The sequence below is a fragment of the Pongo pygmaeus genome, chromosome 16 (genome assembly GCF_028885625.2).
Source record: "Pongo pygmaeus isolate AG05252 chromosome 16, NHGRI_mPonPyg2-v2.0_pri, whole genome shotgun sequence".
Classification (NCBI taxonomy): domain Eukaryota; kingdom Metazoa; phylum Chordata; class Mammalia; order Primates; family Hominidae; genus Pongo; species Pongo pygmaeus.
Window position 1 is genome coordinate 84,900,129 of NC_072389.2, and position 23,854 is coordinate 84,923,982.

Below are 23,854 nucleotides of genomic sequence, written 5' to 3' on the forward strand. Positions count from 1 at the left end.
GTTCAAGTGATTTTCCTGCCTCAGCCTCCAGAGTAGCTGGGATTACAGAGTAGCCTGCCACCACATCCAACTAATTTTTTTGTATTTTTAGTAGAGATGGAGTTTCACCATGCTGGCCAGGATGGTTTCGATCTCCTGACCTCGTGATCTGCCCACCTCAGCCTCCCAAAGTGCTGGGATTACAGGCGTGAGCCACTGTGCCTGGCCAATTTTTTGTATTTTTAGTAGAGACGGGGTTTCACTATGTTTCCCAGGCTGGTCTCAAACTCCTGAGCTCAGGCAATCCTCCTGCCTCAGCCTCCCAAAGTGCTGGCATTACAGGTGTGAGCCACTGAGCCTGGCCCAGAAAATCTTTGAGTCCACCTATGACCGGTGCACAGCACCCCACTCAAGATGTCCCGCCTTTATACGTCAACCAATGTATAGCCTCTGTGTGTTGATTTATGACCTTGCCTGTAACCCCTGCCATCCCAACTTTAAAAACTCTTACCTGTAAGCCATCAGGTAGGGTAAAGACTTAAGTTCAGGTGTTAAGCATGAGCGGCGTGATTCATCTTGCTTGGTGCCCTTGCAATAAATGCCTCACTTTCTCTCGCTGCAATCCCAATGTCAGTGCTTGGCTTTGCTGTGCCAGGCAGGTGGACCCGAGTTTGTTTTGGTATCAAGGCCACTGACCCATGGAACCCCAGGATGGCTTTTGGTGCCAGGAGTAACAGCTGATGTCTTGCTTAACAAAGCAGCTTGTCTTATACTACTTCATTGGCACCTCAAAACACACTCTTCCTTCTTTACCATTAACTGTTTTAATAGTACTTAATACCGTTAATTATAATAATTCATTTAATTCTACTCTGTAATGAGATACCATTTTCATCCCCGTTTTTCAGATGAGAACACTGAAGCTCTGAGAGGTTAAGTGACTTGGTTGAGCTCATGAAGCAGGTAAAGCTGGCAATCAAAACCAGCTGGCAGTCAAAAGAAGGATCTAGAAACTTCTCCCTCTAGATCCCTTCTTTCTCCGCTTGCTATCCCCCTCAGATCCCAGCACAAAGTAGGGCTAGGATGAAAATGCCTGGAGGAAACGGAAAAGCAGTTATGGAGCCAGCTGGCTGCAGGTCCCAGGGGAGGTGGCCTTGGGCGCTCTGGAGTGGGTTGTGCCTTGCAGTGGGCCCCATGCCTGTGACTGAGGGTGGTGTTCTGGGGCTTCCCTTCCTGGGTGACAGTGAGGACGCATCTGGGCAGGATGGCGTCTGGGCAGCCTTGCCGCTTCTGCCTGAGGCTGCTGGAACAGTCGCTCTTGGAACCCAGCTGCCAGACTGTGAGGAGCCCAAGCCACACAGAGAGGCCACGTGTGGATGCTCCCATGAACAGCCCCAGTGCAGCCCAGCAGACATCAACATCCAGCCATGTGACAGCGCCATCTTGGTGCACCAACTAGAGCACCACCCGGTCCAGTTGAGGCTTCAGATGACTCCAGTCCCAGTTGCTGTGTGACTGAAACGTCATGAGAGACTCCAAATAAGAACTGACAGCTGGACCCAGTCAACCCACAGAACTGTGAAAGGTAACAAAAATGGTTTTAAGCCATTATGTTTTGGAGTGGCTTGTTCTTGGTGCAATAGGCAACTGAAACAGTCTTCCCCATCAAACTGTTGGTGTCTAAAAAGCAGGGATGCTGTCCTTGACACTCTGGATCTCCGGTCCCAGCCTGGGCTGGGTAAAGAGCAAGTGCTCATCAAATATTCCTTGACTGAATGAATGAAACCCATCAAAACTCACTGTTCACCCTGAGATAGAATAGATTTATTAGCAAGAGGTAATCAGGAAACATATATTTTTACAAAAATGGAAATTTTTTTCCAAACAAGCTGTAAGTTGAAATATTTTAGGACTTGAAATAGAATTCTCATACCACTAGGTATTGCTTACAGCAAAAGTTGTCTGTCTGTTGTAGTGGAGCATGCCTGCCACTTCGGAGTTAACCTGTGTTTTCTATACTGTACAGTGTAAAAAATACATGGTAATATTCACAGAATAAGCACTACATTACTATATTCCTGCTAGAAGGCATTTAGACAGGACTACAGTATATGCAATAAAAACACTTGGTTATTGATTTCCTAATTCTACAGTGTGGTACTAATTATCACAAGGTATACAGACTTAGAGCATCTCAATGTAAGCTTGTAGTGACCGTTAGGCAGCTTAAAGAGGAAAAGTGACATTTTTGTGTTCCCGACTTTCAGTGGATGCTGGGCCAGTGGTCGGCAAGAGTCGACGTGGCTTGGTGTTTGTGACTCCATTTCCTCGGGAAGTCTAGGGCCTCATCCAGTTGTATTGAGACTGCTATTCATGCTATCTGGTGTTAATCCTAGAGCAAGGAGCAACGTGGGGCCTGAACGAGATGGCAGCATTGGTACGAGGGGTGTGGTTCTGAGCAGAGAGGACTCCCTTCCGTCCAGGTTACTGGGAGACACATGGGGAGTTTTGAGACCTGCGATTTTGGCTGGAGAAGCTGCTTTGGAAATTGACATCACCATCAGCGGGAAGATTTGTCAATGACTGGACTTCAGGGTATGGTTTCCCCCTCCCACCGCCCCCCACCCCCCACCCAGTTATAACAACTACATGGAACATGCTGGGAGGATGCCTGGGTGGCCACCTCAACCCAGGAGCCTGGGCTGGGGAGGGACGGAAGCAGGACTGGAGTCTAAGATTCTTGTATGCAAGGGTGCTGTTTCCCCTCTGAGAAGAGTGAGGAGTCTAGGGAAGAGGGACCAAGAGTACAGCTGTTTAAAAGAAACAGGCACTGCAGGAGACGAGGGGAGGGATGGGTGGGCGAAGTCTGAAACGGTGCAGAAATTCATATTCCGGTTCTACAGGAATCTAAGAACAAGGACAATTTGTATTCTTGGAGAAGCACATACTGAAGAAGAAAATCCAGTGAAACCAAACGATTATGTACAGTATCATCTAGCACGTGTCCCCGGGAGCAGCTGGGTCTGGGCTGGGCACAGCTTCAGGTGGGGAGTTTTGGTTCTATTCGGAGAGAAGACTCGTAGAGGCTTTCTTCATCCATTACAAAAGATTGGTCCAGTAAATATTGCGTTACCTGAGAAAAGAAAAGAGAAAAGGGAATGGGAGGGTTGTGGGACCTCCATAGTACTGACTGTGGATGCCTTTTATCTCCTAGGGCCCAAGCCTCTTACTGGGGAGAGTCAGGTGGGCATATGAGGCAAAAATGCATTCAGTAGTGTTCCATCTTGACATAAGTTTTAAGTAGTCGACATAAGTATCGTCTTAGGATTATTATTTAATATTGTCATAATATTAAGATTGGTACAAAAGTAAAAAAAAGTCAATTGTAGAAACTAGGTGGCGGATATATGTGTTCACAATCCTGCCAGTGTTTCTGTATGTTTGATCTGTCTGTCACAATTCTGTCAGTGTTTCTGTATATTTGAAAAGTTTCATAAGGCTAGGCGTGGTGGCTCATGCCTCTAATCCCAGCACCTTGGGAGCTTGAGGCAGGAGGATCGCTTGAGCCCAGGAGTTTGAAACCAGCTTGGGCAACAAAGTGAGACCCTGTTTCTACAAAAAATCAAAAAAGGAGCTGGGTATTGTGGTGTGCACCTGTGGTTCCAGGTACATGCGAGGCTGAGGCAGCAGGATCACTTGAGCCCAGGAGGTCAAGGCAGCAGTGAGCTGTGTTCACACCACTGTACCCCAGCTTGGGTACAGACCTTGTCTTAAAATAAAATAAAAAGTTTTATAATAAAATGTTGGGACAAAATATATTTAAATACTAGCATTACATGGTACTGTGAGAGATTCACTCCAAGAGAGGCAAGTGGAAATGGAGGCTGTGTGAAAGAAGAGCCTCCCTTTTTCTCACCCTGGGGAGAAATCTTAAGAGTGGAAAATCAGAAAGGTGCACTCACATGAGTTAGGTTATCCTGTCTTCTCCTCTCTCCCCACCCCACTCCTGCTCTGAAGCATTTTGCTGAATGCCTGCACATTAAATGTGCAAGAGAGATCTGAGCTCTAACCTCACAGGCAGCCCCCTGCTCCAAAAAGTATCTTTCCAAGACTTACTTACTTGCCAGTTGTTTGGAACTAAAGGCACATTTTTCCCCACTACATAAATCCAGAGCAGAAAGAAAAAAATTTTCTTTTTTTTTTGAGACAGCATCTTGCTCTGTCGCCCAGTCTGGAGTGCAGTGGTGCAATCCGGGCTCACTGCAACCTCTGCCTCCCGGGTTCAAGCGATTGTCCTGTCTCAGCCTCCTGAGTAGCTGGGATCCCAGGCGTGCACCACCATGCCTGGCTAATTTTTGTATTTTTAGTAGAGACAGGGTTTTGCCATGTTGGCCAGGCTGGTCTTGAATTCCTGGCCTCAAGTGATCCACCTGCCTTGGCCTCCTGAAGTGCTGGGATTACAGGGGCGAGCCACCGTGCCTGGCCAAATTTTCTTATTATATGTTTGGGAATCTTTTGATAGCTGCTTGAGAAAAATAAAGTCTGCTGCTTTTTTCTTGGCTAATTGACTCTGCTACTATAAAGGTTGGAACCAGCTGTCTGCTATGCTGATTAATAGCCACAGATAAAGTGATTACTATGTCTGATTAGCAGCTCATTCCCACCACTTCTAGGAAGATGACTTTAGATATCACAGTCTGGTTTAACCTACACCCACTGATAAAGACATGGTGATTTTATGACCGTGTGAAATAGTCTTTTATACCTAGATAGTAGTGTCATGTGAACAGTCCTTTCTAGAATGCATGAATCTCTACCTCCCAAGCCCGCTGGGGATCAGCAAACTGATTAGTTTCCTCCATAGTGAGCATGTGCAGGATCAGTTTTAGCAGAGACGGGGTTTTGTCATATTGGCCAGGCTGGTGTTGAACTCTTGACCTGACTTGGCTAAGTCAGGCTAATTTTCCTAAGACATTGTACTTTTGAGGGAGACTGGCAGCATATACCACCATTGCAAAGCTGTTAATGAAAGAAGTCTGAGGAGCAGTAATATTTATTTATTTATTTATTTTTTGAGGGGGAGATTCACTCTTGTCGCCCAGGCTGGAGTACAGTGGCGCCATCTTCGCTCACTGCAACCTCCGCCTCCCGAGTTCAAGTGATTCTTCTGCCTCAGCCTCCCGAGTAGCTGGGATTACAGGCAGGCGTCACTATGCCTGGCTAATTTTTGTATTATTAGTAGAGACAGGGTTTCACCATGTTGGCCAGGCTGGTCTCGAACTTCTGACCTAAGGTGATCTGCCTGCCTCGGCCTCCCAAAGTGCTGGGATCACAGGCATGAGCCACTGGCCCCGGCCAGTAATATTTATTTGTATTGCACATCAAAGTTTAAGGAGACAAAAGCAGGAGATGGAAGAAAACCCTGAAATTTTCTTGGTAACTTCTAAGACTTTCCAGGGCCCAGTGTGACCACGGTGCCTTCTGGATGAGCCCTGTGTGATCCACATGGCAACTCTGTGGTTCCCAGGCTGGATGAACACACAAACACAGACCCTCAAATACTGCTGAGTTATGTTGATACTCTTATCTTAATATTTTTTATTGTAGAATAAAGGACGTGACAATATAAAATACATTTTTGGAGAAAAACAGAAGCCCGTAATCTCACCACTCTAAAATAACTGTTTTCATTTTTTTGTGTGATCATCTAGTTCTTAAAATACAAAAGTACTTTTCCATAGTTGTACCTATGGAATGGATAGCACTTGGTATGCTTTCACTTATACTATTAAGTATCACCATGTTGGCCAGGCTGGTCGAGAACTCCTGACCTCAGGTGATCCACCCTCCTCGGCCTCCCAAAGTGCTGGGATTACAAGCATGAGCCACCGTGCCCAGCCATTTTCAGGTTTTTTGATATTTTATATATAAAATAAATGTTGCAATGAAGATCTTCTCGAATATAGCCTTTTGCCTCAACTAAGGTTTTAAAGCATAAATCCCTAGGAGAAGGATCATGGGTTTCTTACTACAACGGCCAACACTGTCAGCAGAGTAGGCTTGTCAAGGATTAAGTATCATTTTACTTAAAAAAAGGTACATACAGTACAACTCACTCTTTTTGGTGAGCGTAATTCGGATGCACATGGACACTGGAGACCTACTGCCTTTAAATCCCTCTGCTCTTTCCCTGAAGTTCTTGCCCCCAAAGCAGGGGCTCTAGCCCTGCAGTTGCCAACAACCCCCCTCTTTAGCCACATTAGACCCCCTCAACAGGCCCTCAAAATCCCCTCACTCATTCATGGAGACCAGAAACCAACTGTTACTCATGTATGCATGAGTTCTTGCATCAGACAGCAATGCTTTTTATAGAGTCCTTTTACAAAGGTTGTCATATTTAATCATCAAAAACAACCCATCCCACACTGGTATAAGAATCTCATGTTACCAGTGGGCGCAGTGGCTTATGTCTATAATCCCAGCACTTTGGGATGCCAAAGCAGGTGGATCACTTGAGGTCAGGAGTTTGAGACCAGCCTGGCCAATGTGGTGAAACCCCGTCTCTACTAAAAATACAAAAATTAGTCGGGCATGGTGGCGGGCACCTGTATTCACAGCTACTTGGGAGGCTGCGGCTGGAGAATCACTTGAACCGGGAGGCAGAAGTTGCAGTGAGCCGAGATCGCACCACTGCACTCCAGCCTGGGTGACAGAGTGAAACTCCATCTCAAAAATAAAATAAAAGAATCTCATGTTACAGTTGAGGCAGAAGGTAACACAGCTGGTAAGTGGCTTTGCCAGGGTTTGAACCGAGGTGTTCCCTGGTTGACTGAGAGAAGGATGTGACAGTGGGCTGGGTGGAGGCTGGTTGGTGTTGAATAAGGCAGAGGGAGGAGTCCCAGAGGTGCTGAGCAGGCTCTGGCTTGCTGCTGTTAATTGGCCAAGGAGCCATTCTGAACCCCCAGCGGCTTGGGCCTGATTCCCTTAGTGCTTTAAGCTGATGGATTCAGTGTTTGATCTTGTTATTAAAATCACCATGTGTTTATCCTCTAAGAGCCATGCTCGAAAACTCAAAGCTTCCCTACCAGACCATGAGGACTTAAATTTTTTTTTTTTTTTTTTTTTTAACAGAGTCAGGATCTCACTCTGTTGCCCAGGCTGCAGTGCAGTGGCATGATCACGGCTCACTGTAGCCTCGACCTCCTGGGCTCAAGTAATCTTTCTGCCTTAGCCTCCTGAGTAGCTGGGACTACAGGCATGAGCCACCACGCCTGGCTAATGTTTTTATTTTTTTTATTTTTTTTGTAGAGTTGGGAGCTTTTACTCTGTCGCCTAGGCTGGTCTCAAACTTCTGGCCTCAAGCAATTCTCCTGCCTTGGCCTCCCAAAGTGCTGGGATTACAGTCGACAGCCACCGTGCCAGGCCTGGGACTATTTATTTTTAAATTGCATTTTTATTTCTTTTTATTTTAAAGTTGATTTATATCTTATTTTAGATATAAAATTAATTTATACCTTATTTTATGTAATTTAAAAAGCCAAGTAGCATTTAATGGTTCATAATGAAAAACAGCAATCCTCTGTTGCCCCTTCTCAGCCACCAGGCCTGGCTCTCTAGAGATAGCCATTTTAAGTTCTTACAGAGCCCCCCAAATCCAGTGCAGCAGCCATTAGCCACATGTAGCTACTGAGCACTTGGAACAGGGCTCATCTGAATTAAGATGTGACATGTAAAATACACACTGGAGTTTTGAAAGTTTAGTATGAATAAAATAAAGTAAAATATCTCAGTCAATTTTTATATTGATTACATGCTGAACTGACAATTATTTGGATATATTGTATTAAATAAAATATATTATTATAGTTAATTTTACCTATTTCTTTTTGCTTTAAAAAAAAATGAGGCTGGGAATGGTGGCTCAAACCTGTAATCCCAGCTCTTTGGGAGGCCAAGACGAGAGGATCACTTGAGCGCAGGAGTTCAACATGGGCAGACCCTGTCTCTATAAAAAAATAAAAAATTAGCTGGGTGTGGTCATACCTTAAGCCGGGGAAGCTGAAGTTGCAGTGAGCTATGATTGTGTCACTGCATTCAAGCCTGGGTGACAGAGTGAGACCCTGCCTCAAACAAACAAACAAACAAACAAAAGGCCAGATGCAGTGGCTCATTCCTGTAATCCCAGCACTTTGGGAGGCCGAGGCAGGCAGATCACTTGAGGCCAGGAGTTCGAGACCAGGCTGGACAACATGGCAAAACCCTGTTTCTACAAAAAATATAAAAGAATTAGTTGGGTGTAATGGTGAACGCCTGCAGTCCCAGCTATTCAGGAGGGTGAGGTAGGAGGATCGCTTGAACCTCAAGAGGTCGAGGCTACAGTGAGCCAAGATCACACCATAGCACTCCAGCCTGGGTGACAGGGTGAGATCCTGTTTCAAAAAACTAAAATAAATAAATAAATAAATAAAAATAAGTTGAAAAAATGTGGCCCTGTAGGATACTTAAAGTTACATATGTAGCTTGCATTATATTTCTAGTGGATAGTCCTGTTTTACATATTTCTTCCAGTATTTATATCTGTTTTTCCATGGTTAATGCTTTTACTGTTGTCTCTTTTCCTGCCAACTTTTTATTTAAAAAATATAAAAACTATGCATACAACATATATGTATAATCCTTTTTCTGAGGGCTGAACCATTTGAAGGTAGTGTAGTGTTTCCCCCACCGAATACTTCAGCCATGCATCTCCTAAGAACACAGACATTCTCGTACATAACCGTAACATCATTACACCTAGGACATTTAATATCAATAAAATAAAATTAGCTGATGTACAGATCAGATTCAAATTTCTTCAAGTTTTAATGAATAAAATAATCTTTATAGCTGTTTTTTTAAAATCCCAGATCTAACCAACATTCACACATTGCATTTAGATGTCATATGATTTAGTCTTATTTTATTATTTTTTTTTGAAAAATTTTTTTTTTCATTATAGAGACAGGGTCTCACTATGTTGCTGATCTTGAACTCCTGAACTCAAGTAGCCTCCTCCCTCTGCCTCTCACAGTGCTAGGATTAAAAGCCCACCACTGAGCCCAGCCTGTGTGTTTCAGTCTTTTTATTTTTCATGACATCGATATACGTATGTATGTGTGTGTGTGTGTGTGTGTGTGTATTTTATTTTTAGACACAAAGCCTCACTCTGTTGCCCAGGCTAGTGTGCAGTGGTGCACTTATAGCTTACTACAGCCTTGAACTCCTGGGCTCAAGTGATCCTCCTGCCTCAGACTCCTGAGTAGATGGGACTACAGGTGCGCACCACCATGCTCAGCTAATTATTATTATGATTTTTGCTAGAGATAGGATCTCTGATCTCCCTATGTTGCCCAGGCTCACTTCAAACTCCTAGGCTCAAGTGATCCTCCTGCCTCAGTCTCCTGAAGTGCTGGGATTTACAGGCATGAGCCACTACTCTCAGCAAATATATATATTTTTAATTGAAAATATTTTATTGCTAAAAGACATTGATATTTTTGAAGAGTATATGCAGTAGCGTGTTGGAGCTGGCTCATGCCAGCCTGCATGTGCCAATTTTTAGCCTCTGTTCCCAACTCTGCTTTCAGTGATGTCCGGGTGGTGGTTTGAAAGTGGCCCTGCCGGCATCACCTAACAGGCTCCTCTGAGCTCTCTTCATGCCTAGGCTTCAAATTTGGCTTGCTTTTAGCAAGAATCCCCCCACCTTGATATCTGCTCAAATTCTTCATTCTCCACCCCTGATATCTGAAGTCCTTGGCCTGACTTTAATAAAAACCTTGTTAGGCCAGTTTAGCAAGAGTTCCCCTACTTTTGCTATCTCCTCTTAGTAATTTTCCATCCACTGACCCCCTTTCTTGGCCCATTGACTACAAATCCCCACCTGTCCCTGTTGTATTTGCAGTTGAGTTCAATCTCTGTCCCCCAAGAAACAGTCTTGGCCTCTATTGCATTAGGTTTGAATAAACCTACTATTTTAAACAAGTGTTCCAATTTTACCATTTTTAACAAGTGCTCCAATCGTTTTTCTCTTCAACAGCAAATGCTACACATCAAGACTCAATCCTCTACCCCCAAGACCAGTTTAACATTTACTACCACACCACTGAGTTATAGAGCAGTTGTCTCTCAGAATGTCCCATATTCTGAAATTGTCTGTTGGTTCCTCCTGATTAGATTCAAACACTTTGATGCATAACATAGGTGATGTTGTGGCTCATGATGCCCTTTATTTCTGTTTTGTCCGACATTGAAAATCCTAGGTCACGCCTGTAATCCCAGCACTTTGGGAGGCTGAGGCGGGCGGATCACGAGGTCAGGAGTTTGAGACCAGCCTGACCAACATGGTGAAACCCCGTCTCTACTAAAAGTACAAAAATTAGCCGGGCGTGGTGGCGCACACCTGTAGTCCCAGCTACTCAGGAGGCCGAGGCAGAAGAATCACTTGAACCCGGGAGGCAGAGGTTGCAGTGAGCTGAGATTGCGCCATTGCACTGCAGCCTGGGTGACAGAATAAGACTCTGTCTCAAAAAAAAAAAGAAAAGAAAAGAAAAGAAAATTCCAGGATTCTATGGCCCCCTATTCCTTTCCCAACCTCCCATTCCTCTCCCCTGCTTCATTTCTTCCAAGGTTGTAATAATCATCTGTCATATTATATTTTTTCCTCTTAGTCTATCTCCCTCTAGAACGCAAGTGAGGGCTAAGAGTTTATCTGTTTTGTTCACTGCTGAGCCAAGAGCCTACTATAGTCCTTGGCATGTAGGACTTGCTCAATGCATATTTATGGAGTGAGAGAATGAATGGAAAGCAAAGCAAAAGTGGCCAGTTTAACTAATTGTAGTTAGTCCACCAATTTTTCTCCTTTGATATGGCTATCAGCTATAAAGCAGATCATGAGTTCTCAGAACATGGCAAAAAATAGACACATTCTCAAAAAACGCATTGACCACAAAGGACATTAGAAGGGAAAAACAATAAAAGCTTGATTTTCTGGTGTGCTTGAGGGTGTGTCTGGAGTGGATGTTTTTGTGAACTGCACACTAGGAGGTTAAGATGCTAGATCTCTGGGCAGAGAAGAAAGGTCATAGGATTGGAGGCTGGGCGTGGTGGCTCATGCCTGTAATCCCAACACTTTGGGAGGCTGAGGTGAGTGGATCACCTGAGGTCAGGAGTTTGAGACCAGCCTGACCAATATGGTGAAACTCTGTCTCTACTAAAAATACAAAAATCATTGGGGCATAGTGGCGTGCCAGACCAGCCGTTCTCTTACATGGCCTTGCAATCTTTCAAAAATGCAAACTAGTCCAATTATATAACCTCCTTTCAGGGCTTCCCATGGTCCTAAGGACAAAGTCCCAGATCCCAGCTATGCGGGAGGCTGAGACAGAAGAATTGCTTGAACCCGGGAGGTGGAGGTTGCAGCGAGCCAAGATGTACCACTGCGCTCCAGCCTGGCGACAGAGTGACTCTGTCTCAAGAAAAACAAAAAAGAAAAGAAAAGAAAAGTCATAGGATTGGGAGCCCAAGAGTCTGGGTTAGCAAATCTGTTATTTTATCTGTAAAATGGGGCCTACATTACAGGCTTTGAATAATGTAATGAGACTAACATGCCAACCATTCTTTTTTATTAAACAATTTTTTTTTCTTTTTGGCTAGCTGAGACTTTTTTTTTTTTCAGACCAACCATTCTCTTACATAGCCTTGTAATCTTTTAAAAATGCAAACTAGTCCAATTATATAACCTCCTTTCAGGGCTTCCTATGGTCCTACGGACAAAGTCCCTGATCCTTTTAGGATCCCACCAGTTCCATCTGTTTCTGGCAGGCCTGATGCTACTCTCTGCAGCCAGCCATTTGGTGGTGGTGGTGGTGGTGGGGTCACTGTTCTTAGCCTTGCACAAGCCTGTCTCCCTGCAAGAAAGACATGTCCACCCCAACCAGGAAAACTCTTCCAGGATTCTCCTCCTCCAGTAAGGCTCTCTAGGCCCTCAGAGCAGCACAGACCCTGGGATCCATACCCTATGGCCCTCCCTGCCTGTTTCTGGATGTACAAAGTATTTCTTTGTGCCTTGTCTGTAGCAGCAAAAGATCAAAACAACCTAAATGTCCATCAATACAGAGGATTGGCTAAATAAATAGATTTCTCTGCAGCTGTAAGAAAGAATGAGGATGCTTCTATTTTAATAGTGAATGATCTCTTATGAGGATATATTATGAAGGAAAAAAAGGAATGATACTGAGCAGTGTATAGTATGCTAGAGAATGGTATGCAAAGTCGGCTTGTGTTTATGGACTGCCTGTGGACCTAGACACAAGAAACAGGTGGAAATGTTGCCTTTGGAAGGGGAACTAGGTGGCTGGGGGACATTTCACTGTGCACTCCTCATATCTGCGGATTTTGTCACTTGTAAGCATAGTACCTTTCAGAAACAGATGTTATCAACTCTGCCTCTCTTGCCCTGGGGGAGATTAGACATGAATATAAACCATCCTATGGCAGGTAAAATCAGACAAGAGTCACAAGATGAACACAGGCCCAATTTGAAGAAATAGGGACTAGGGAAGCCTTCCTTACAGGGATGGCGTTTGAGAATTCTGGAAGGGAAGGTGGACGGGTATGGAGGGGAAAGGGTGGAAGGTAGCCTAGACAGAGCCACTGTGAAAGCATGCAAGTGACCAGGAAAAGGCACAGCTTACCTTTGCTTGGTGCTCTATTTTGTAGGCAGTTTGTTGAAACTGGCGAATCTCTCGGATAATATGGGATATCTGTGGGAAGGAAGGAGAGTTTCAGAATGCAGTTTGCTCTCTTAGTTCCACCCCCAACTTTGCAGAACTGAAGGGGCATCAACAGCTAAATCTGAAGTCAGCCTCTTAATTCCATACATGTTGCCTCCTGGAAAGTCCCATGGAGGCATCATGTGTGTTTGTTTTTATTTTTATTTTTTGAGATGGAGTCTCACTCTGTCGCCCAGGCTGGAGTGCAGTGGCGTGATCTTGGCTCACTGCAACCTCTGTCTCCTGGGTTCAAGTGATCCTCCTGCCTCAGCCTCCTGAGTAGGTGGGATTACAGGTGCACGCCACCACGCCCAGCTAATTTTTGTATTTTTAGTAGAGATGGGGTTTCACCATGTTGGCCAGGCTGGTCTCGAACTTCTGACCTCAAGTGATCCACCTGCCTCAGCTCCCAAAGTGCTGGGATTATAGGTGTGAGCGACCACACCCGGCCTCATTTTTTTTTTTTTAAAGCAGAAATCTGCTTCCAAGACTTGTCAAGACTCTATAGGTAAATTACACTATGTGACTGAGAGAAGAAAAAAATCTCCTTTAATTAGTGGCATAAGCTACCTACCATCACTAAAACAAAACCCCACAACTCCAGCAAAAGTTAAAGGCATCTGCCACTTCCTTAGCGCCTGCTGTGCACAAGACACGATGAAAAGGGGCTTTTCGCTCTTCAGGATGGTGCCTGAAAAAACCCTTTCCATCCAACAAACATCTAATGTGGAGGCCCATTATATAAAACCGGTGCAAGTAGAGGCTTTCTGGTTGAAGTGAGAGGGGAGAAGGAGACGGTTAGAATCCTGTTTCTGATGGGAGAAGTCTCCTCAGCCCTTATCCCAGGTTCTAGATTTTTCTGGGAAAACTGAAAACTTATTCTTTTAGGAGGTGCTGTGTAAGTGGTTTTACTTTGTCCACATCAAGCAAGTGTCGATATGAACAATACGGATGGGTGTGAATAACAGTGTGGGGCTTTGGAGTCACCTGGACCCGGGCTCCAGACCTGGCTCTGCCCTTTTACTTGTGGGGTGACCTTGGGCTGCTCACTTGACCTCACTCAGCCTGTATGCTCATCTGAAAGGTGCAGAATAAGAAGAGCAGCTACCTCTCAGACTGTCAGGACTAGAGGAGGAAATGCCGGCGAAAGCATGGCTCAGGGCCTGCCAGATTCTAACTGCTTATCAATGATAGTGATGGCTTTCATTGGGGAAGCTGGACCCAGGCTCCCAAATGGGAGCACCCTATGCAGCGGGTTAGGCCTTGTGGGGCAGAGTGTGGGTGGGCCCCAGGTTGAGTCATCTGGGCTTCGACGCCCCCCTTCCCCTGCCTGGCTGGGGGGAACGCACCATCCTCATCTTGGAGAAGTTGACCAGGCCGTCTTCCGTGTAATTGGGCGTCCCCTCCTCGATGAAGGCCAGGTCGGTGAGGTACATCCCCAGGTAAGGGACACAGGGTGGGTCACAACTTGGAAGCAAACGGCATTAACAGAAGTTTTTCATTTTAAAAAAGTAACGTCTACCAAGAACAGAACATCCCGCATGCAATTTTTGCTTTGCTAGAGGCAAAGGGACTTGCAGTCACCAAGAATCACACTACACTCTAGGACTGACTATTCTACACGCCCAGGACTGTCGGCTAGGTCTCAGGGCCAGTCCTCTGGGGTGGTGAGGGCAACATGATGCTGACTGGGGCCTCTTACACCCACTGGGGCATCTCAGATTGTCTCTTTCCTCCCTGAGCCAGAAGGTCCTCCCCTACCTCTCTGCCTTCTGTCCCAGTCAGTCCTTGGGCTCTGTCACCAGCCCCTCTGGACTCACCTTTCCTATCTCTCCCTGAGACTCTCCCGTCCAGATCCTCCCCCGAATCACCTCCCGGAGGGCTCTGCAGCCCCAGCCCCCCACCTCCTGCCAGTCACCCTATCTGACACCCTTGTCTCTGCTCCCTGAGACCTCTCCTGTCTCCACTGGCATCTCCCACCCACCTAAGCACTGGGCTTGGATGCCAGGGTGGGGAACCCTTGCTCTCTCAGATCACTTTCCTGAAAGTGGCTTCGGGGCAGGGGGTTGGGTGATAGTTTCCATGGTTGGTGACTCGTAGGGAACTGCATCTTTGGGAGCTGGGCCCCTGGAGTGATGGGCCATGCCTGTCTGATTTTGGGTCCAAAGCAAGGGCTCCTGTTACTGCTCCTTCCCAGTGTGTTCTGGTGCCCCTGGCTGGGTGCTGGGTAAGGGTTGATGGAGCTTGTGATGGAGCCTGGCGGTCGTTATGTGCCAGCAGGGCTCCCTTTAGCTCCTTCTGGGGCCTCTTCCCCAGTGCTCTGCCGCCTCCTCTCAGCTCAGCAAACAGATGCGGTAGCATCATCGAGCACAGTGCAGTGACCCTCATTCCCAGCCCATCTCACCTTTCTCTCCTTGTGGCCACCTGGCAACCCTGCTAACCTGGAGGAAGGTGAGGCCGGGAGGATGATAGAGCAAGAGCAGAAACCTGGCCCCTGTCCCTCACCTGCCTGCTGTGTGACCCTGGGCCAGGCCTTTCCCTCTCTGGTCCTCAGGCTCCTCATGTATAAAGCAATGATGCCAGCTAAGACAATTTTAGGTGGTCTCACACCTGATTTTAGGTGATTTACAGGCACGATATTAAATAACATGAATTCACGTGGTAAGAAACATTGGATTTTTACTTTTTTCCCTTCTGCTCAGGGAGAGTACCTCATTTGGTGATAGTGTGACTTTGACACTTTTGATACTTGCCATTCTCCTCCTTTCACATTTTATCTTTTTAAACAAATAGCAACAGGTGTCAGAATCAGAGTGTTGGCAAGCATCAGTATTTGGCCAGAATTCAGTAACATTATTTTGTTTTTACCATATATTTTTAAATGGCATTCTTGTATTTACAGCAAGTATGCTGGTTTTCCATTTGCCATGATATAAAAATTTCCTTCTTATTTCTTTTTGGGAAAAAGTGAATTAATTTAAAGAGGCTGTTAGGTAAACACAAGTACAGTTGGCACAGTATGGCAAAGTCGTGAAGGAGGCAGATGCCTGGCGTTAGGTACACAGCAGACAGAAGTGTTTTTCCAAATGTAGGGCTGACCCTTTCATGGGTGTTGAAATCAATTTAGAGGGTGTAGACCAGAATTTTTAAAAAGTGAAAAAGGGCCGGGTGTGGTTGCTCACTCCTGTAATCCCAGGGAGTGGGATTTGAGAGGTTGAGGTGGGAGGATCACTTGAGTCCAACAGTTCAAGACCAGCCTGAGCAACATAGTGAGACCCCATCTCTATTTAATTGAAAACAAATAAAAATAACAAGTGAAAAAGAAAATATCTGACTTCATCAAATGAAATAAAAGTATATATTGTTTTGTGGAATTTTTGTTCCTGTGATGCATATATGCATTTGTATAGAGGCTTGTAATTTCAAATATATATATTTACTGTGCTTTGTGATAAAAAAAAAAAAAAAAAGAGTAAGGAACGTCCAGCCACTGGAGGGGCTGCTTTGCATCCTTCCAACCCTTCTAGTCCATGATTATTACATGCACAGGTCTCCATTTCCTTCCTTTCTTTTTCTTTTTCTTTTTTTTTTTGAGGCAGGGTCTCACTCTGTTACCTAGACTGGAGTGTAGTGGCACAATCACAGCTCACCGCAGCCTTGACTTCTTAGGCTCCAATGGTCCTCCTGCCTCAGCCTCGTAAGTAGCTGGACTACATGCATGCACCACCATACCCAGTGAATTTTTGTATTTTTGGTAGGGACAGGGTTTTGCCACGTTGCCCAGGCTGGTCTAGAACTCCTAAGCTCAAGTGATCTGCCCGCCTCAGCCTCCCAAAGTGCTCAGATTACAGGTGTGAGCCACTGTGCCCAGCCAGCTCTTCATTTCCTTTCTATCATACTCCAAGTCTGAAGCCCAGGCTTATGAGTCTGATGGAAAAATAATCCAAAGATCTGAGAAGAAGTAACTCTGGAGTCATAAGGCTGTGGCAGTGCTGACCAGTGGGTTCTGAGAGGTGCTCTCCCCCTTCACCCTGCGTGTGTGACAGTAGCCAGGTAGCCGTGGAGTGCTCTAAGGATGGAAGGGAGAACGGGAGGCCTGGTGACTGCAGGCTGACTGCAAATGATCAAAGGACTCGGAGTGTTTCTCAAGGCTTTTGGGGGTTTCTGACCACCCAGACCAGTGAAAAGGATCAGAGGTCCTCTGATCACTGAGGGTCGAATTCCCCGGTATTTATGGGGAGTCATGGTCCAGTTGTGGGAAGGTGGTGGATTTGCAATCGAATCACTTGCAAGTAGCATGCCCAGCCCCAGTGCTAACCTCTGTCCCTATTTACTACCTCTATCGCAGGGGCGGCCAATCTTTTCGCTTCCCTGGGCCACACTGGAAGAATTGTCTTGGGCCACACATAAAATACACTAACACACTAACGATAGCTAATGAGCTGAAAAAAAATCACAAAAAAATCTCTTAATGTTTTAGGAAAGTTTACCAATTTGTGTTGGGCTGCATTTAAAACCATCCCGGGCCACATGCGGCCCTTATTGGACAAGCTTGCTCTATAGTGAGGGGCCACGAAGGAGGGGATGAGAGAACACTCAAACACACACACACATACACACACACCCGAAATCAAACACACACACACATAACACACACACACATCCGAAATCAAACACACACACACATCCGAAATCAAACACACACACACACACACACACACACATCCGAAATCAAACACACACACACACACATCCGAAATCAAACACACACACACATACACACACACACATCCGAAATCAAACACACACACACATACACACACACACACACATCCGAAATCCAGAGCCATGTAGGCAAATGTGTGGAGTTGCCAGAGTGGGACAGAGGAGTGCTGGAGGGCCCCACAGGGACACACGGCATGGGGACTGAGCCACACCGAGCCTCTGAATGAAAAGGGAAGCATGTTGGGGCTTCCTGTAGGCAAGACACCCAACAACAGGCCAGTCCTGAACCTTCCATATGGGCCTTTTGGCCTCTCTCAGGTGAGGTCCAGCCTTGCCCTTGGAAGGGCCTATCGAGCAGAGCCGATACAGGGGTGGCTTCCTCTTCTGGCAGAGCCCTCACGGGCCTGCAGCTAGCATTTTAGGGAGCAGAGAGGAAAGTGTCCCACCCCTAGCCTGAAAGCTGCTTCTGGTTTCTGGGCAAGGCCTCGCTGTGGCACTCCCATGCTGGTGACACCTGGCCTTGTCTGTGGTTGTTTGGAGCCCCCAAACTGGATGTTTCTTTCCACCAGGACTGTCCTGATGATGTTAAACGGAATAAGGGAGATTATGGGGGACCAGCTGCTGCTGGCAAGAGGCAGCTGCCCATGCTCTACACCAAACTCCAGGAAACCGACCCGAGACAAGCACTGAGTCCGTCTCTCCTTCCTCCTTCTCTCCAACTTCTCTCTTCCCTGTACTGTCCTGGCTGTGGGATGGGCTACTCTTTCTTACAAGTTTCTGCCAGCTGTGGTTGGGGATCTCCTCTCTCCCATCTTGAGGCCTGGGGAAGGGCATTCAGGGAGGGCGTGAGGGCCCTTGAGGCTGGGCTGTGTGGGCTGAATCCCCTGGGGCCAGGGTCCAAGGTTCTGGCACGAGGTGCAGGGTGATCAGGTAAGTAGTCTTTGAAACACAAAACTGCGATGGGATGGGGGTGGAAAGTCCCATTTTACCACTGGGTTGCTACACTGCTCTGTGGTTACAGGCAGAGAATAAAGATAGAGATAGATATTTGGCTTTGCTGGAACCCCTGAGACTCTAGAACTCAGCCTTTGGGCTCATCATATCTATGTAGATAAGTTGATTCTCACCCCGGCCTGGCAGTCAGCTAGCTGACACGCTCCTCCATGGCTGTTCCCATCCTTAATTCAGGGGAACAAGGGGGAAAGGCTTTCACTGCAGCAGCCTACAATAACAGCCTGTCCCCCGTGTTCCTCTAAATCAAGGGCTTCCTATTCAAATTAAACACAAAAGGTGCAGATATGCAAGTGTGTGCTCAGTTGAGATTAGACAGGGTAGTCAAAACTGGAATCGGCCCCAAAAGAGCTGGTTACCACATTTTACTGCTAAATTCAGTTCTCAACCAAATTCTTGTTGCCTGGAGCTGTGGGAAGGTTCTGACTGCTGGGAGGTTGGGAGTGGGGAACAGTCATGGGACTTTGCCAGGATGCACGCTTAGGGAATGAGAAGGGGAGATGAGGCCACTCTCAGGGCATCTGGCAGGGACTGAAGGGGCACACATAGTTAGGGCTGTTGTAGGTAGGGCAAGGGACATTTAAGAGAGTGGCTGGGGGGGCGTTTGGCGGTGAAGTCTTGGCTGGGAAAGGCAATAAGGCCATTCTGCAGCCTGGATGCTGGCAGAAATTGGATATTTTTTCTTTTTTTCTTTTTCGAGACAGTCTTGCTCTGTCACCCAGGCTGGAGTGCAGTGGCACGATCTCGGCTCACTGCAACTTCTGCCTCCTGGGCTCAAGCGATTCTTGTGCTTCAGCCTCCCAAATAGCTGGGATTATAGGCATGTGCCACCATGCCTGGCTAATTTTTGTATTTTCAGTAGAGACAGGGTTTTGCCAGGTTGGCCAGGTTGGTTTCTAGCTCCTGACCTCTAGTGATCTGCCCACCTCGGCCTCCTAAAGTGCTGGGTTTACAGGCATGAGCCACTGTGCCTAGCCCGACATTGAATATTTTAATGAAAAGCTAAAAAAGATGCCTGGGACGTATGAATGGGCTGCAGACCAACATGGTGAGGCCCATAGCAGGACTCCTTGTCTGGGGAGGTCATTGGCTATGCCCATGGACTGCCACCTCGCTCCTCTTGCCCCTGTCCCCTGCCTAGTGAAACAGATGCTCAGTATTCATGCAACATCGCTCTTTGTGAAAACCTTAGAGCCTCAGGAGAGGGGGTGCGGGAAGCATTTACTCCAGGCTTCCCCAGTCCCTCCCTCCTCTGTGTGCCCTGCCTATGTCTCTGTAAGTCCAGAATCCGGTTTGCATAAAGCTCTTAGCTCCCAGAGGCCCGCAGGCCACCTCTGCCCTGTGCTGCAGGGAGCAGGGGAATGTGGGAGAGACACTTACACGGGCCCGTAGGCCACCTGAAAGAGGGAAGACGGTCAGGTTGGGGACTCAGACAGAATGGGGGGCCCCAGAGGCAGTGGAGGCAGCGGTGGTGGCGGTGGCAGACGAGGAAGCCAGCTATGTGAGGAGGTGGATGGAGTGGTGCCCTGGGGGCGGACGGACGGACAAGTTGGTGAATGCACGGAGGGGGGCAGCTCCCCACAAGCACAGTCCACAGGGGCTCTCGGGAGCCCAGGCAGAAGAGAGACGGCCGGACAGCACAGATGGGTGCAACATCTGTCTGAGGACACAAACAAAGTGGAGATGGTCAAGGCAACGGCACACAGAGCTGGCGAAGGACAGACCAAATGCGGCAGGAAGAGAATGCAAAGAGGAGGCAGACGAGGCTGGCAGAGGGGTGAGCAATCCGTCAAAGCCACTGTCAAGGGCTGGAGGTTTTTGCTGGCCCCATCCTTAGGGTCTGGGGGTAGTAAACTCTGGTGGTCCCTGCATCAGCCGTGATCATGGGAACACCAGGAAGCGGGGAGAGACTTCCTGAGCTATATGGGGAACCGGGACCCCAGGGATCTCCCAGGGTCTCTCCAAGGTCTGGCGAGTAGCCAGTCAGGCAAGGAGAGGAAGGGACACTCACTCGAGGAAAGGAGGGTTGAGACTAGTGCAGAAGCCTGAGTAAGCACCTAATGAGAGTGACAGAAGCAAGCCCCCATTTCATGTGAGCGCGCGGCCACAGTGTGTGCAGATGGGCTGAATCACTGCTTCCCTGGGAGAGCTCGTCTGGAGCCCAGGGCAAAACTTGCCAAGCTCTGGAGGCCAGCCTGGACCAGTCCTGGTGCTAGGCCATGGCCACATGGCCTTGGACCATCCATGTGGCCTTGGACCAGCCACTAGCTCTTCAGTTTCTTTGTCTGGAAGAACAGGATGTGGGAAGCAACCTTATCTTGATGGTTGTCAAGTGGGGAGGATTTTGCCCCCTAGTGGACATTTGGCAATGTCTGGAGACAGTTTTCGTCATCACAACTTGGAGGGGTGCCATTAGCATCTCACAGGTAGAGGCCAGAGATGCTGCTAAAGATTCTACAATGCACATGACAGTCCCCCTCAACAAAGGATCATCCTGGTCAAAATAGCAAGGGTGCTGAGGCTGAGGACCCCACCTTATGGGCAATGTTGATGGTGTTAAATGCACAATGTCTAGGCAAGTGCTTTACAAACTTTAAGTATGATTATTGTAAAACTGTATTTTTTTGATTCCAAGATGCCATTGTTTATAAAATGCAAACATTTTGATGATGAATTCTTGAGTGAAAAAGGAAACACAATCGTGTTAAATAAACAAAACTGACGTTAAGACGTCTCCTGATGTCAGAATTATTAAAATGTGAAAAGAAAACGTGCATTTTAGAATCGAGAAATCTGGCACCACTACTATTATCATCACAGCTACTACGCTTTCAGGGATCCCAGCATTATTCCTGTGCTTCTCCCAGGAAATGCTAGCAAACTTTGGAGTTTCTCTGGCAGACCATGGAGGACTCCACCACTGGGGTCCAGGAAATCTAGGGGTCTTGTGGGTAGACAGACGAACAGACAGACAGACCTCCTGCTCTGGCTGGGGGTGGTGCGTGAATGCCTCTGCAATGCAGGTCTATGATTTTAAAAATAAAACAACACACACTTACTTTTTCAGAGCTTCTCTGAGATTCTTAAATCTGCCCTCAGATGACACAAGCTTTTGGAGCTTATCAATCAAAGCTTTAGTCTAGAAGGAATCAGAAGCATTTACTAACACACAGCACACGCCAAGGCCCGGGGATCAGGCCCACACTCCAACATGCTGCCCGCCAGGGCTCCAGAATTGCGTTCCCTTGGGATCTGGGGGCCTCCTGTGTTTGGGCACCTTGCCCCTGAACTCCCCAGGAGTTGGGCACGGGTCCTTGTTGAGTGTGCCTGTGCTCACACATCTGTCAGAAGCAAGGAAGTGGGTGTGAGGGACCTGAGTGTGGATTTGGCCCTTGGAAATGCTGCAGGATCCTGAGACCTGGGCAGTTTAGAAGGACTTGGTGGGTGACTCCCAGGAGCCTGCGCTCAGAGCAGGAAATGGCAGATTTTTCATTTTCCTGATCTTTCTCATGAACTAGACCCAAAGGATGTGACCCTCATTTCACACGTTCCCCTTTCCACAGCAGAAACACCACCCAAATTTAAGAATCAAGAAAAAAGATGGGAGACGAACTGATCATCAGAAAAGAAAAGGCCTGGCTGGAGAAGAGGAAGCTCCACAGCAAATGGCTTTGCCAAGCGACCCCGCCAGGCCCAGCGCACACATCAGGCTGGAGCAGAGTTTCGGTGGCTGGAGTTTGTCTGACCCACGGAGCACCCTGGGTCAAGCCTGGCTTTGTGCACCTTTCCCTGTGTAGCCTGAGGGAAGGCCCTTTCCCTCAGGGGTCCTCAGCTCCCTCATTGATAAAATGGTGAGATAGGTTAGAGACTTCCTTTGCAGCTCTGTTCCTCAAGATTCAGAATGTGGCTGAGAAACCGCGGGAGCACAGCGGTACGTCGCACCACCAGAGCCCTAGTCAGCCTGGAGGGGACACGGGCCCCGGAGGCCAAGCACACGCCCAATCTTAGGGTCAGATTTCTGCTGAGAAATTTGTCTACTGAAAAGGACAATCTAAGTCTCCATTCTGACAGGAGGAGATCTGTGTGTGCTCTTCAAGGGGAAAGAAGGGCTGAGCGTACCATTCAGTTCTGTGCCTTATCAACAAGCAGAAAAAGCCTCGCCACCTGGTGTGGACTAATCCTGTTCAGAGCACAACTGTGTTCTGGATCTGGCGAAAGAGACATGCAACAGAATAGCACACACCACATGGAGTCAAGGCAGATGATTCTGCTTTCACTTGAGATGTCTGCTGTCCGATGACTGGCAAAGGCTGGATGCCCCGGCCCACCTCCGTTCCAGAGTCTCAGCTTCCCTCTTGCACTTGCCCCTTTCCAGAGCTGCACCCTCCTTCCTCTTCTTCTCCATCCACCTGCAGAGGAATGACCTGATACGGCTTGAGGTCAGAGGCGGGGGCTGAGTCAGGAAACCTAGGGCCTCCTCAGCCTCTGTCACCTACCCTTAGCATGCCGACTGGCAAATCACCACTCCTCTTGCCTTTCTGGGCCTCAGTGTCCCCATCTGGAAAATAGGAGGGTAAGTCCAGGTGTTCCCTAAGGCAATACTAGCTCAGATACTCTAGAACTGTGGGAGACACAGAAGCTTGATCAGGAGGTCCCGGTGGCCATGCAGTTCTAGATGAAGTGTCACCATACCCTGAGGCTGTGAAGATATTCTGGAACCAATTTGTGGCTCTGAGCTGGGCACATTTTTAACTTCCTCCACATCCCCATGCTTGCTGTGTATGGACGCTCCTCTTTGGGTTGTCATGCTCTCTCCAGCAAGGAGCTCTGCGGCCTGGGAAGCCACAGAGTTTTCTCAGCGGCTGCTTAAAAAGTATGTTCCAAGTTGCAGCAGTTCAAGTATCTTCTAGCTGGGCCAGGAGCTTCTATCCTTTGATGCTCCATGGGATACCAAGCCTCTGGGATCTTGGGTGTCTCTGTTAGAGTGTGGACACCAGCAGGCAGAAATGGGGGGCTCTTGGAATATGGGATTGAAAGCAGGGACCAAGCAAGGAGCCTTGGAGTCAGTGTCAGGAAAAAGATGATTTTGTGGTCTCCTAAATTCCATCACTTCCTGTTCACCAAGCAGAGGACTTCTGGCTGGCCAAGAATGTTCCCTCCCAGAGAGGCCAAAATCTATTGTTAGCCAAGGCGAGGCTTTTGTGTCCACTAAAGTACAGCCATCCGCAGGAGAGGTGACACACAAATCCACATTAGTCATTGTACCGTCCTATGGAAGAGCATCATCATCAGATCATCTCTTGGGTTTTTGTTTTTGTTTTTCTGTTGTT

At 47.4% G+C, this 23,854-nt stretch overlaps 1 protein-coding gene across 5 annotated transcripts in view; it reads right to left on the reverse strand.

The window, feature by feature from the left end:
• Positions 1-1,781: 1,781 nt before the first annotated feature.
• The window catches only part of RASGRF1 (Ras protein specific guanine nucleotide releasing factor 1), a 130,000-nt gene continuing 107,927 nt past the window's right edge, over positions 1,782-23,854 (reverse strand). For 2 of the 5 annotated variants that reach the window (XM_054451592.2, XM_054451594.2), the window contains exons 24-27: positions 21,584-21,663; positions 14,138-14,255; positions 12,711-12,779; positions 1,782-3,112 (exon numbers count right to left, since the gene is read on the reverse strand). In XM_054451592.2, coding sequence (XP_054307567.1) covers positions 3,020-3,112; positions 12,711-12,779; positions 14,138-14,255; positions 21,584-21,663 — 360 coding nt within the window. In that variant the 3' untranslated portion in view covers positions 1,782-3,019. Of the gene's footprint in view, positions 3,113-12,710; positions 12,780-14,137; positions 14,256-21,583; positions 23,794-23,854 lie in introns of those variants that run through there. The other 3 variants (XM_054451593.2, XM_054451595.2, XM_054451591.2) reach the window with 2 other exon arrangements.